Source organism: Phaenicophaeus curvirostris, chromosome 5, assembly GCF_032191515.1.
Source record: "Phaenicophaeus curvirostris isolate KB17595 chromosome 5, BPBGC_Pcur_1.0, whole genome shotgun sequence".
Taxonomy (NCBI): Eukaryota; Metazoa; Chordata; class Aves; order Cuculiformes; family Cuculidae; genus Phaenicophaeus; species Phaenicophaeus curvirostris.
The window spans coordinates 67,130,333-67,144,647 of NC_091396.1; the positions used below are offsets into that span (position 1 = coordinate 67,130,333).

Below are 14,315 nucleotides of genomic sequence, written 5' to 3' on the forward strand. Positions count from 1 at the left end.
GTCTCAGCTTCAATTAGCCTTACTACTGTATCAGCCACGAGCTTAAAATTCAAACCGAGGTTAAGTCAAAAGCAGGTGGATGGCTTGGATTTTGTTCAATGAATATAAATTGCATACTCAACATAAAACATGAAAATGTTGCTTTTTTTGTGTTACAATTAAGGACTGACCATGACCAATCACAAAATTAACAGTGTAGATCACCATTTTCAAAAGATTTTAAGGACTTCTACTAACAGACCCTTTTAGCAACTCATACGCAGTAATTTGGGGATTTTGTGGTGCAAAGATATGGATTGAATGCTGGTCTACGCGACATCCAGCAAGTGTGAAATCTGGGATCCTAAAATACAGCTATAGAAAGAGGGAAAACGTGATCAGATGCACACTGTCATTCTTGCTGTGCAAGTAGATACAGAATCACAGAACCACTAGGTTGGAAGAGACCCACCGGATCATCGAGTCCAACCATTCCTATCAAACACTAACCCATGTCCCTCAGCGCCTCGTCCACCTGTCCCTTAAACACCTCCAGGGAAGGGGACTCAAGCCCCTCCCTGGGCAGCCTCTGCCAGTGCCCAATCACCCTTTCTGTGAATTTTTTTTTCCTAATGTCCAGCCTAAACCTCCCCTGGTGGAGCTTGAGGCCATTCCCTCTCGTCCTGTCCCCTGTCCCTTGGGAGAAGAGCCCAGCTCCCTCCTCTCCACAACCTCCTTTCAGGGAGTTGTAGAGAGCAAAGAGGTCTCCCCTCAGCCTCCTCTTCTCCAGGCTAAACACCCCCAGCTCTCTCAGCTGTTCCTCATAAGGCCTGTTCTCCAGCCCCCTCACCAGCTTCGTTGCTCTTCTCTGGACTCGCTCCAGAGCCTCAACATCCTTCTTGTACTTGCGATCTGTGTTACAGGCTGTTGGTGTGCAAGCGTACCCCAAAACAACAGGATGTCTGTCACCAAGAAAACAGAAAACTCCACGCTGAGCACGAAGAGGCTAATAATTTTGCCTGATTTAAAATCAATCTATCTTCATGGCCAGTGTAAGATAATAAAAAAATGACTGCTAAGGCCTCTTTTCGCAGGCTGCGACTTACTTAGACATAAGCAGCATTCTCAGTGCAAACATCATCAGTTTGGTGCTCTTTGCCTGTGGTGCCAAAAGACAGGGAAAATCAGAGAAAATTCCAAAGATTTAGGAAACTTCTGTCCTAAAGCCAGGAACAGCATCTATAAGAAAGTGTCTACACTGTACTGGAGGAGGAAGCAGCACAGGGGTATTCTGCTCACCGATGACCCAAAGCAGCAGGTTCTTCTTTCATGAAAAAATCCAGCCGTCCATAACTAACTTTGTACTCTAATTGTGCCAACCGGGCCCCTGCAGTACAACAGAGGAGAAATGAAGCCATCGGAATTAGTATCATTCAGTATTTCTTAACACTCGTTTTGTTAAAGAAAGCCACAAAATGCTGAGATTATTTATGTGCCTACAGACAAATCACACCTATGTGAGCACACCGCTAATTTATAGGAAGAAATTACAGAGAAGGAAGAAATCACCATGGTCTTAACCTAATAATCATAAAAGGGCTGTTGATATTTTACTGTCTTTAATTTTACTGTCTTTAGTTCACTGATAGCGTTTTAGTAACATTATGATCAGCATCAGCAACTTCATACCGCTTCATCTTTAAATCTTTTTGATAATTACGTGACATGGCAGTTGTCAGAGAGGCTTAAATGAAAACTATCGTTTTAATTTTAAATAACTATATTTTTGATAAGTTGATCTGTAGCTAGGATTAGCAGTTTGGAGGAATGGGCAGCCCCAGGTTGGAAGTGATCTCCAGACTTAATCCACCTGGAGGACTGTGGCAGTGTTTCACATGAAAATAATACCACGTGGAAACTGCATAAGGAACAGAAATATTCAGAATACTACCAAATATTCTGGTCCAATTCTGTATCCTGGAATTTCCAAGGGGAATTCTTCCCAACATTTGCAAGGTCCACTGGTAGTACTTTGACAGAGCATAAAATATTGTATTGATTCCTAACAGGTTAATTTCAGGAAGATTACAGAGGAATAGAAGAAATACATTTAGGATTTCTTTATTCTTACCTGTTAAAAAACAGTATATGAGCTTCACAGTACTTGAAGGAATTCTTTATGCTTTCATGAAGCTATAACTTAACTGTTATTTTTAACTGTGATCCCTTTTCAGTGAGTTGGTAACATCACAAAATTGGTGGAACAGGAACCTGGAAAATTCATTCTCAAGATAAATTAATACCATCATCATAAGACTGGTTATACACTGTTTTAATTGTCTTATTTTAAAGTACTTCAGCAAACTCATTAATTGCAGACTAGTTTTGAACAGTATATGCCAAACTCTTCAGGCTGCTTGTGATGGATGGATGGATGGATGGATGGATGGATGGATGGATGGATAGATAGATAGATAGATAGATAGATAGATAGATAGATAGATAGATTGATTGATTGATTGATTGATTCTCTGGATTCGTTTTGTCTAATTCAGGCATCCAACTGGTTCACTTAAGGTAAGAGCAGCCGTGCCAAACACTCAGAAATTCCGCCACCTCCTGAACATGACTCAGATGACTCAAGTCCTTAAGTGCTTTTCCAGCAGTTTATTATACAAAAGTCACTTTATTTTTCTGAATCAGACTGACACTCAGACACATTCAACAACACAGTTAATTTTACTCCTATTTGATGACTGGAAAATGAGGGTCAGGGATGTTATTACCTGGGAAGTGTAGTAGCACAAGTTGAATGACTCTGAAGGGGGTGTGAAATGAAATTTGTAAGGTCCGTTATACACAGAACCATCCAGAGGCTTGGCACTACTGGACATCAGCACGGCAGGGTCAATGGAAGCTGGACCATGATATCTTGGAGTGGAGGACCTCTAGTTGGGAGATTCAAACTGAGGGCGATGTTTGTGCAGATCTCTATGTGACACTTGAAAAACAATGAGGTCAAGCTGTTATTCTAAATTATTTCCCTCAGAATTAGATGTTCAAAACCCCAATACAAGCGTGAAAAAAAAGCCCACACAAAATTTTTCAAACATGAGTACTGACAAATGCCTTCAAAACAAAGTCCTTTTCCCATTTCTGCAGCCTTTCCCACAATACTGCTAGTGATGCTGTCTTAGGTGAGTATCTCTTAATTGACATGGACTCGTTAGCAAGAAAACAGCAGAAAAGCAAGCCAAGGACTTACCATATAGCTATGAATGTCACATAAACACACTTGGTGATAGTCTAATTAATTCAGTTACTTTTACAACATCCGCTTAATGGATTCAAGGATGCTATTAAAGGCCACTGTGGTCCCATGTCAACTTTCTCACAGCAACCATGTGCAGCACAGCAATTGTCTCATCCCCCCGTGTGCCACCTCAGCAGTGCACGATTGCACCAGGGCTTTCCTCTTATGTAAGGCCATCCACTCTGCAAGATGACCTAGAAACTTGTCCCTCTGAGAGCAGGAAGCTGTTCACCCACATAATCCCAAACAGCATGGCTTCTGGGAAATAACCCAGTCTTTGGAAGCACAGTCCCTAGGTTGGCTTACTTCGGAGACGAATATCCCACCTCTTGCAAAAATTGAATTGCCAAAATCCACTTTATTAGGTATTTCTCCTCTTAAAACACTGGCAGCTACAAATACCGTGTACTGGGGCACTATAGTGTGCTTCCTAAGTGTAACTCGGGACAAAGAATGTTAAATATAACTACAGAGAGCACAAATTTTAATGTATCTCATTATTGATCTATTTAGTCAATATTCCCCAATTTTTAGTACTGAACAACGAAAACCATTGTCACATACAAAAACATTCAAAATAATTATACAGCCAAATTTTTCCACCGGATTCTGTATCAAAAGTTCTTATGTCAGCCAAAAAAACAGCATTTCAAAATGTTGTTCTAATAGAATCAAGTAGGATAGAAGATTAAAGTCTTACTTGGTAAGAAAATTAATTAAGAATGCTCAGGTAAGGACACTTGTGGAAGACTCATTCAGAAATTCTGCTTCTAATCTTTATTTAACACAATCAGGTTGCTGGAAATAAACCTGGTGTTAGCACTACCATTTCTTAGTCTCTATATGCAAAGACTATGAAATGATTTCTCCTTAGTTCATTTTAAATAAGAAAATTTCAGGGAAAAAAAATGCACATGGTGTAGCTACTCTGGAAATTTAAGTCCTATAAATAGTTAGAATCATGGAATAGTTTGGGTTGGAAGGGACCTTGAAGCCCATCCAGTTCCAACCCCCTTGCCATGGGCAAGGACATCCCAGTAGATCAGGTTGTTCAAGGTCCCATCCAGCCTGGCCTTGAACACCTCCAGGGATGGGGCAGCCACAACTTCCCTGGGCAACGGGTGGACGAGGTGCTGAGGGACATGGTTTAATGTTTGATAAGAACGGTTGGATTCAATGACCTGGTAGGTCTCTTCCAACCTGGATATTCTATGATTCTATGATTCCAAATATATTCTGTAACAGCATTTGTCTCGCTGCACATGGCTGATAGAGAGAATTCCCTTGTGTTTTCCAGGCCTGATAAGGATGTTTGCTTTCTAGAACTCCAAAATGAGTCTTAGAGTGTTTATTTGCCCACATTTTCAGTACCAATTGTCTAATAATTTCATTTTTCTAAAGTATTTAAGATGTAATCATAATGTCACAGAGGCACAAGGATGCATATATTTTAGAATCGCTATGTTGCATCAACATATAGATTTAATTTCAAATTTCATAGAGATAATCATAGAATCATAGAATCATAGAATAACCAGGTTGGAAGAGACCCACCGGATCATCGAGTCCAACCATTCCTATCAAACACTAAACCATGCCCCTTGGCACCTCATTCGAGAGAAGTCATATTAGCTGTTTAATGCTACATCTGGGTTTTTTTCTTCTGAAGCAGTATTATTTTTTAAAAGAAAGAAGGGTCAATTTCTTCTCTATCTAACTTAATCTATCAAGAGGAACTGGAGAGTTGTCATTTAATAATGTCATTTAATTTGATAGGAATGGTTGGACTCGATGATCCGGTGGGTCTCTTCCAACATGGTTATTCTATGATTCTATGATTCTAATAAGTATCTTAGAAAGGAAAAATTATTACTTCCACTAATGCACTGGTCTTCACTGTTTTTTAGAACTAGAGATTCCCTACAAGTCTCTCTTACGCTCAAGTAGACAACAGGCTAGTTTTCCACATTCCTTTTTTGTGGGCTTTATTAGTAGTTATCTACTGGCTCTCAAAATTCTTATCATAGATAACCGGCCAAGCAACTGGTTAAATTGCTTTATGAATCACCTTGTAGCAGACCCTACTCAGGTTTGGTTGCACTCAGAGCCACGCCGAAAGCAAACATGGGAGAAAAAATGCACAGACCGAGAAATGCCTTCGTTGATTGATTCCCCCTTTTAAAGACACGTTGACAGTCTGTTTCTTAAACTGCCATGGAACTTGTAATCCCAGCAATGCGCTGCTTTGTTTTATCTATGACCTCCATACGTAGCGCTCCCCTTCTCCTCCTGAGCACTTGCATGGTTCTTATCCTGTTGCCTCTAAGTCCCTCCTACACCATCTTTTCTTAACCAAGGAGCAGAGCCTCTTGCTGGAGGCAGCGATGCTTCCTCAGGCTTATTCTCAGTGACTGGGCTTTTTTGTTTGGTTCTTAATCTGGCATCTACGGCTTCTTTTTCTTTTCCAGTAAGGAAAAAGGCAGAGAGAAGCCAAAGCCATGAGATCCGTAAACAGGATACAGACGACAGTAAAACACTTCCCTACAGTCTCGTGTCTCTTTTGAAGAGCAAAAAAAAAAGAGTGGATTTGCAGACTAAAAATTTATGAGGACTCCCAGAGCACGGTTGCTGATCAGAGGTTACACGTAACCTTGGTGAGTATCTCTTTTTATCGTCCAACGTTTCCAAAACAAAGGAAGAGGAGATATTTCAGTCTAGTTTTGTCTTACTTATGTTCCAATCTGTCTGCTCCATTTGCCAAAGCTGTCCCCACACCACAGCAATCTCCTCCTCCCACTGAATCTTCCCAGCTTTAGCTGAGTCATTAGACGACTCGTTAGCCCTTCAGATCTCATTTTTTTTCAGCATCCCCTTCTAGAAAGTCATGAAAATCTACAAAGATGAAAGTTTCCAGGATGTATGCACTTTGGTGATTCGAGAGAGAGACCGTACTCGTTGCCTGAATTAAGTTATGATCGGCTCAAAACAACAACAAAAAAAAGCGGAATGCTTTGATGTCCCAGATGTCTTCTCTGAGGTTAAAGATCAGGGCTCACGTATCTCCAGCTGAGTGCCTAAGTCCTGAAACCAACAGTTTCCATGTGATCCGGCATTCTTTACATTGTCTGTGCGCTTTGTTGAATTTAAGGTCAGTTAGGAGGATAAACTTGGGGTTTCCACGGCCCTATTATTTCCTCTGGGAACTTGAAAGATCTAAGTCTGGAAATCGCTTGAAGTATCAAGTATAGTTTGCCCTTTTCAAAGAAGCGCCATCCCTTGTCTCTGCCACTCACTGTGTGACAAGTTACTCGGAATATCCCTGTCACCAGCCTCCCGTCCTCCATGGTGATTACACTCTCGGATTTTCAGGACAAGGCTTTCTCTTTCTCTGTGTTTGTAGAGGGGAGGCCTCATCTCTACTCTTGTAAGTAATACAAGGGCTATAATACTAACCCTAAAACAATCAGAGGAATGTCCAACGCAGAGATCTGTCAGCACCTGAAGATGGATCTTGCTCTTTCTTTACTTGCTCTTTCTTTTTCTTTTGCACTTTTCTAGATTCTCTTTTCAGTTTTACTGAATTCAGACCAGGACTGTAGGGCACAACTCTTTATCTGGACCTCATTTTTTTTCCCTTTCCTTCACCCCTAGTTATTTCTCCTCTTTTTTTTTTTTTCAAATAGAGTCCTCTGAAATAGCAGAGAGTGTAAGCAACGGCAACAAATTTTGCCAGACCAACAAAAGCCGCCTGTCTAACCCAAAGTCTTACTTAAAACTCTGCAACAGTATTGAATAAAAAGAACTGCATAAAAGTTCACTACCTGAACAAAAGCCTTTCTGGCAAAAATTAAATGGAAAGTTAAATTTCTACCTGAAAATAGGAACCTGTTTGATAAAAACCTGTTTGATAGGAACGGTTGGACTCGATGATCCAGTGGGTCTCTTCCAACCTGGTTATTCTGTGATTCTGTGAAATACTGTGGTTTTTTGTACAGTAATGCAGTAATACAAAAAGAATAAAAGCATGTATGCTTTCTCCTTTGCTGACTTTGTTCACCTGACAGAATTTTGTAACTGCTACCTTGTCCTTTTCCATGTGAGGACAGAGAAAAGGTGGGGGAAAACTCTGCAGGAACTAACAGAAAGAGGAATAGAGAAAATAAAAGTTGTGTAAAACACAGAAGTTGTAACCCCCACCCAGATTTAGCTAAAAGCACATAATCTGAACCCATAAATGTTCACAACTGGTCTCAGAAGTGCAGAGGGGCAAAGGAGCTCACAGGCACGGAGGGGTTTATGAGGCATCAGACTAATTTCTTCACGGAAAGGGTGGTGTGAAGTGTTGGAAGAGGCTGCCCAGGGCAGTGGTGGAGTCACCACCCCTGGAGGCGTTCAAAAAACGTGTAGAGCTGGCACCTCAGGACATGGATTAGCAGGCACGGTGGTGTTGGGCTGCTGGCTGGACTTGATGACCTTAAAAGTCTTTTCCAACCTCAATGACTCCATGGCTATTTCAGCATTACAATTTTTTCCTGTGAGGGTGGGGAGGCCCTGGCCCAGGTTGCCCAGACAAGTGGTGGCTGCCCCATCCCTGGAGGGGTTCAAGGCCAGGTTGGATGGGGCTTGGAGCCCCTGATCCAGTGAGAGGTGTCCCTGCCTAGGGGCGTTGGAACTGGATGGGCTTTGAGGTTCCTTCCAACCCAAACCATTCTGTGATTCTGTGACACCGTGTGTGACAGCTACACATGTGAGACAAACGTAACGACACTTCTAAGAACCTTTTATTAAACTTTCCTACTATGCAAAGCCAATTCTTCTTTTACCTTGCTAACAATGACAATAACGTAGTCTCTGACCCAAACCATTCCATGATTCATGGTTTGGTAGGCACTGTGGTGTTGGACTGTCGGTTGGACAGGCTGATCCTAGAGGTCTTCTCCAACTCCAATGATTCCATAACTGTGTGACTATTTTGACATTTCTGCACTAGTCCTTGGTCCCCAAAGTGGCCCTGGCTGCTCTGCAAACACCAAGCTCATTCTTTTGCTTAGAATCATTGAATTGTTTGGTTGGAAAAGACATTTGACATCATAGGGATACTGAAAATGCCAGCAAATAAAACTCTTTATGACTCGTTCTGGAGTGATCTCCATCGATTACGGGCAGCAAGACAAGAGCTGGGGACAGAATATATTTCCCACTTACATGCATATGTACATATTTTCTGAGAAACTTTATGCATCTTCAATTATTTTCCAAGGACGCATTTTAATGTTATTATGAACTTTACAACAGTCAAATCTCTTGCCGATTTGGAGCTTTGGAACCAGCTCTGCGTGACCTTGAATTTGAGATGGGAAAAGACTGCAAACAGAGGTGATTACAGAGGAAGAGACATCTCTTCAGAATAGATCACACCATGTAGAAGACATTATCATCTCCAAAGAGTGAACAGTGTCTGGAAAAACATCATTTGAAACAAAACATGCTATCAGAGGGATATTCTGTCTAACTTTCAAAGAACACAATTATGTAGATGAAACTTCACTCTAGCTTAAATCAAAATCTTCCACTTTTTGTAATAGCAACTACTTCTTGTATCAGTCGAATGGTTGGGTTGGAAGGGTCATGGAATCATACAATAGTTTGGGTTGGAAGGGACCTTGAAGCCCATCCAGTTCCAACCCCCCTAGGCAGGGACACCTCCCACTGGATCAGGTTGCTCCAAGCCCCATCCAACCTGGCCTTGAACACCTCTAGGGATGGCGCAGCCACGACTTCTCTGGGTTACATGTTCCACTGCTTCCCCACACTCATCATGACGAAATTCCTCCTTATGTCTAGTCTAAATCTGCCCCTCTCCAGTTTATCCCCATTGCCCCTCGTCCTATCACCACAAGCCTTTGTAAACAGTCCGTCCCCAGCTTCCTTGTAGCCCCTTCAGGCACTGGGGTAGCAGCAGGGATAGGGATGGGGATGGGGATGGGGATGGCGATAGGGATGGCGATGGGGATAGGGATGGGGATGGGGATAGGGATGGGGATAGGGATGGGAATAGGGATAGGGATAGGGATAGGGATAGGGATGGGGATAGGGATGGGGATAGGGATGGGGATAGGGATGGGGATGGGCATGGGGATAGGGATGGGGATAGGGATGGGCATGGGGATGGGCATGGGGATAGGGATGGGGATGGAGATAGGGATAGGGATGGGGATGGGGATAGGGATAGTGGTGGGGACAGGGATGGGGATAGGGGTGGGGATAGGGATGGGGATGGGGATGGGGATGGGGATGGGGACAGGGACAGGGATAGGGATAGGGATGTGTTGGGGAATAGGAAGGGGATGAGGGATGGGGAATGGGATGGGGATGGGTAATGGGATGGGGAACGACATGAGAACGGGGATGGGGATTGGGATGGCGATGGGGACTCCACCGCCTCCCCGGGCTCCCTCCCTCCCTCCTTCCCTTTCCCGCAGCCCGGGGGCAGCCCGGGGGCGGAGCGCCCGCCGCCCCGTTACCTGCAGAGCCGGGCGGCGCCGCCTGGCAGCGCGGGGAGCCACCGGGGGGCGGGGCTATAGCGGGGGGCGGGCCCAGAGGAGCCGGTACCGGTAAGGGGCGTGGCCAGAAGGACCGCGGTGGGCGTGGCCACGTAAGGGGCGTGGTCAGAGGGGAGGGGGCCGTCGCGCGCCCGGCGCAGAGCCACTTCCGGCTGGCGCTCACTTCCGGCGGGCAGGGCTACTTCCGGCGGGCGGGGGCGGTGCCGCGGCCGCTGCTGCTGCCGCTGGCGGGACACAATGGGCGGCGGCGGCGGGGCGGCCCCGGGGCGCTGAGGGAGCCCCGCCGCTCTCCTCCCTGCCGCCATGGCCACCGCCGCCGAGCTCTTCGAGGTGGGTGCGGGCAGCGCCGGGTTTCCCCGAGGGATGCTCCCGGAGGAGGGTGCCGCGCCGGGCCTGCTCGGCTCAGTGAGGGGAGGAGGCGGTCCTGGAGTGTGGGGAGGGGGACGGGGACAACGGGCCCTCCCGCCCCCGGAGTGAGGGGCAGGGGGGTCGGGAAACATCTCAAAGCAGCGTGGCCGGCAGGGCAAGGGAGGGGGTTCTCCCTGTCTCCTGTTCTGAGACCCCCACCTGGAGTCCTCTGTCCAGTTCTGGAGTCCCCAGTGTAAGAAGGAGATGGAACTATTGCAGCTGGTCCAGAGGAGGCCACGGAGATGATCCGAGGGCTGGAGCACCTCTGCTACGAGGACAGGTTAATGGAGTAGGGGTTGTTCAGCCTGGAGGCTGAAGGCTCCAGGAAAACCTTATAGTAGCTTCCAGTACTGAAAGGGCTACAGGAAAGCTGAACAAAGACTTTTTACAAGGCTGTGAAGTGATAGAACTAGGGGGAATGGCTTTAAATTGGAGAGGGGAAGATTTAAACAGGACGTTAGTAAGAAATTTTTCACTATGAGAATGGTGAAACACTGGCACAGGTTGCCTAGGGAAGTCGTGGCTGCTCCATCCCTGGAGGTGTTCAAGGCCAGGCTGAATGGGGCCTTGAGCAGCCTGGTCTGGTGGGAGGTGTCCCTGCCCATGGCAGGGACGTGTGGAACTGGATGGGCTTTAAGATCCTTTCCAACCCAGCCTATTCTATGATTATGTGACATTGGGCTCTCCCCTCCCCTCCTAGGGGTGAGGAGGCATGTGGGGGCTGGACCCTCTCACATTAGGGTTAAGGGCGGGGGGGGCACAGAAACCAGGCCCTCCCACCCCAGGGAGGGGTGAGGGTGAGAGGATGGGGTCACTGGTCCCTCCTGCTGTGGGGTGAGGGTGTGTGCAGGGAGCAAGGCGCAATAACAGCACCTGAGGAGATTGAGGGGTTTGTGGGGGCCTGAGGAGATGGGAGAGGTTGGAGGTGATGGCCCAGGAGGAAGCAGTACCCCAGGCTGGGGCTGGCAGTGTCCCATGTGTCTGGGCTGCCATCCCACAGGGCTCCCAGGCCTTCCCAGCAGATGGGTGCTGCCCTCGGCAGGGTCACAGGTCATGCCAGTCCCGGCTGCTGAGCAGGAAATGTGGGTTTGGTGCTCCTGAAGGCAACACCCTGGCATCTCAGGGCAACATCTGCTTTTTTGAAACGAGGAAATAACTTCACCCTCTCTTTAACTGCTGTGGGACTGAGGCGTGAGAAGCTGAACACCTTGCCCAAGGATTTTTGTCGCTGGGGTGGCAACATAGAAGAACCTGGGAAATTCTCCTGGCCTGGCCTGGATCACAGGCTCTCATGATGTGACCTGTGCTTAACAGAAAATGCTTGTCCCCACTTCCTAATGTGTGAGGATGTTGTGGTGTTGCCAGGTATCCTGTGTTTTCTCTCCAAGTCACCCAAGAACCACTTGTTCATTTGGCATCTGGGACACACTTTGCCCAGCCTTGAGGAAAGCTCTTCCTGTTTCTCTGGAAGGTCCTATATCCGTGGTTTGTGTAAATGCATTGTGTGCATTTGTATTTATGAATCATTATGATGACACATGAGTGTTATGACTCACATCTTTTGGCTTGCATGGTTTAAGACAATGACAACACTAATATGTGATGTTCCAAGGAACATAGTGCCAGGTTTTATACCCTCTCAGCACCTCAGTCCTAGGAGACTTTGGTTTCCCAACATGATGACACTGTGGCTCTGTTCTTTGTGGGGTGTTGAATGGGACATGACTCAGCTGTGGGAACAAAACTGTTTCGGCTGCTTTGAGAGTGAGATTACAAAGTAGAGGAGACATTTGCCTAGAGATGGGGCTTGGAATTATGTTTTCTAATATGGAAACCAGTCTTTCTTTCTTTCCTGCTTTCACTTCTCTTTCATTCCGAAGGCAAGAGAGGTGTTATTGAAGTTTGCTAATTAATGTTAACTGCTATGTTAGTTTGAAGTCACTGCCTCATAAGTTAGAACATGAAAACATCTTTATTATGGGAGTAACCCTTTGATGCATGCTGAGGGTGCTGTTTGATTGCTTTGTTTTCATGAATGTGTGTTCAAAAGTAATTTTCGACATAGATAAGTGATGTTGTGTAGAAGGGTCTGTGCTGAAAATGGACTTAACATGGACTGCATTCTTCCTTCTGTAACTTGAAATGTAATTTAACAAGGATCGCTCCTGAGCTGGATTTTGATGTGGCCACGTCCGGGTTAGTTTCATCTGTGCAGACCAGATCAAACCAGGTTATCATCCACTTTAGGCGTATCTCTTATTAAATCAGCAGTGTTGGCTGAATGGCTGGGATCACGTTAATTCATCCAGAGCTAGAGGGAAGTTCAAAGCTATGAAGAAATTGACTGTTGGGGCTCATCTGATAACAGGTAAAGGGCTTGCAAATGACATTTGTGATAGCTGATTTCCAGTTCTGCAAAACTGCATAAGAGACTTAAAATGGGAATTAGGCTGTCGGCTACAGGTAACCCTATTATCAGGATAGCATTAAAAAGAAAATTGTGAGTGGAAGGCACAATGTGCAAACAAAGAATTTTTTGGATTTGCAGTGGAGCCTGTGAAGTCATGTCTTAAAATGGCACTGTTGAACTTCATGTATTCTTTACGAAGCAGGTAGATAATTTTTAGCACGCTCCTTGTAAAATTTTGGAAGAAAAAGCTCATTTTGTCTCTCTGTTGGTCAGTGTTCTGCGTGTAATAATATCCTCTGCAGTCACTAATTCTTAAATAATACAGACTGGAAGATGGGATGAGCGTTGTGGAAGAGGGGGACGCGTGCGAGTGCGGTGGAGGGGACTGGGCTGCTCTGTGTTCGGTTTGGCCTTGTAGCTGGTCGAGTGGCACAGTCCAGTTTGGAGTCAACCACAGGGTTTGTTGCCATGTGCCCAGGTAGCTTTTGGGATGCTGAAGTGGGAGCTGCAGGTGCTCTGTGTACGCGTGCACTTGAGGGAGCTTTAGAGGAGAAAAGGCATAATGGATAGAGCAAGATTGGCATTACAGTGGGGTTTTTTTTAAGGGCCTAGGGAATGTATATCAGATTTTCTTGGGAGAGGAGGCTTTGATAAGCTTGCAGAAAAACTAACTCTTGTGTTGCCAAAAGGGAAAGAAAATTCAAGGTCATTATAGTATCATAGAATGGTTTGGCTTGAAAGGGACCCTAAAGATCATCCAATTCCAACCCTGCTGCCATGGGCAGGGACACCTCCCACCAGACCAGGCTGCTCAAGGCCCAGTCCCGCCTGGCCTTAAATGCATCCACAGAGGTGACATCCACAACTTCCCTGGGCAACCTGTGCCATTGCCTCACCCACCCTTATAGTGAAGAATTTCTTCCTAATGTCTAATCTAAATTTCCTCCTCCTCCAATTTAAAGCCATTCTCCCTCATTCTGTCTCTACGTTCCCTTGTAGAATGTCCCTCTTCAGGTACTGGAAGGATATACATCAGATTTTCTTAGGAGAGGAAGCTTTGATAGGCTTGCAGAAAAACCTCTAAAGGTTGTGTTGCCAGAAAAAAAGGGGAAACAAAATTCAAGGTTGTTGTGTGCATGCGGGAATTATCTTGTAGTGGGAGCATCTGAAGGAAGGGAGAAATGTAGGAAATGCTCTACACAGAGAGAGCACCAGTAAACAGCCCCTCCTATATAGGGTTCTTACACATTGCTGTGCTCGGCATTGGTATCCGTGCCACTAGAGGGGTTCTCCAGCTGAATTACAGGGTCTGTGGAGGAAAGGATATATATGGTTTTCATACAAAGGAGGAGTACATTATAGCTTTTGATGGAAAGGATTCACATAAAGAGTTTAACTCTGTGAATAGGAAGAACTGTGTTAAAGGCATGAGTGACTTGTAGAGAAACGGTTGGTGTGTGGTATCATCCAGTCATTTTTGAAGCTTCACCAAGGAGGCTGAGTAAAGCACCATTACTCTTGTCAGTCCTTGAATGAGGAGTTACGGGGTGATCCCTCAAAAGGGGTGAAACTTGTCCCGTCTAGCAAGAATCAGTGTGTTGCAAAGTTCATTTAACAGACTTTTGTTATGTGTAATAGCTGG

The 14,315-nt window shown here is 45.4% G+C and overlaps 1 protein-coding gene across 3 annotated transcripts in view; it reads left to right on the top strand.

Annotated features, from left to right (window-relative positions):
- Window positions 1–10,037: 10,037 nt before the first annotated feature.
- EXOC5 (exocyst complex component 5) overlaps window positions 10,038–14,315 on the top strand; it is a 29,965-nt gene continuing 25,687 nt past the window's right edge. For all 3 annotated transcript variants that reach the window (XM_069856825.1, XM_069856826.1, XM_069856827.1), the window contains exon 1: window positions 10,038–10,185. In XM_069856825.1, the coding sequence (XP_069712926.1) occupies window positions 10,159–10,185 (27 nt within the window). In that variant the 5' untranslated portion in view covers window positions 10,038–10,158. The remainder of the gene's footprint in view (window positions 10,186–14,315) is intronic.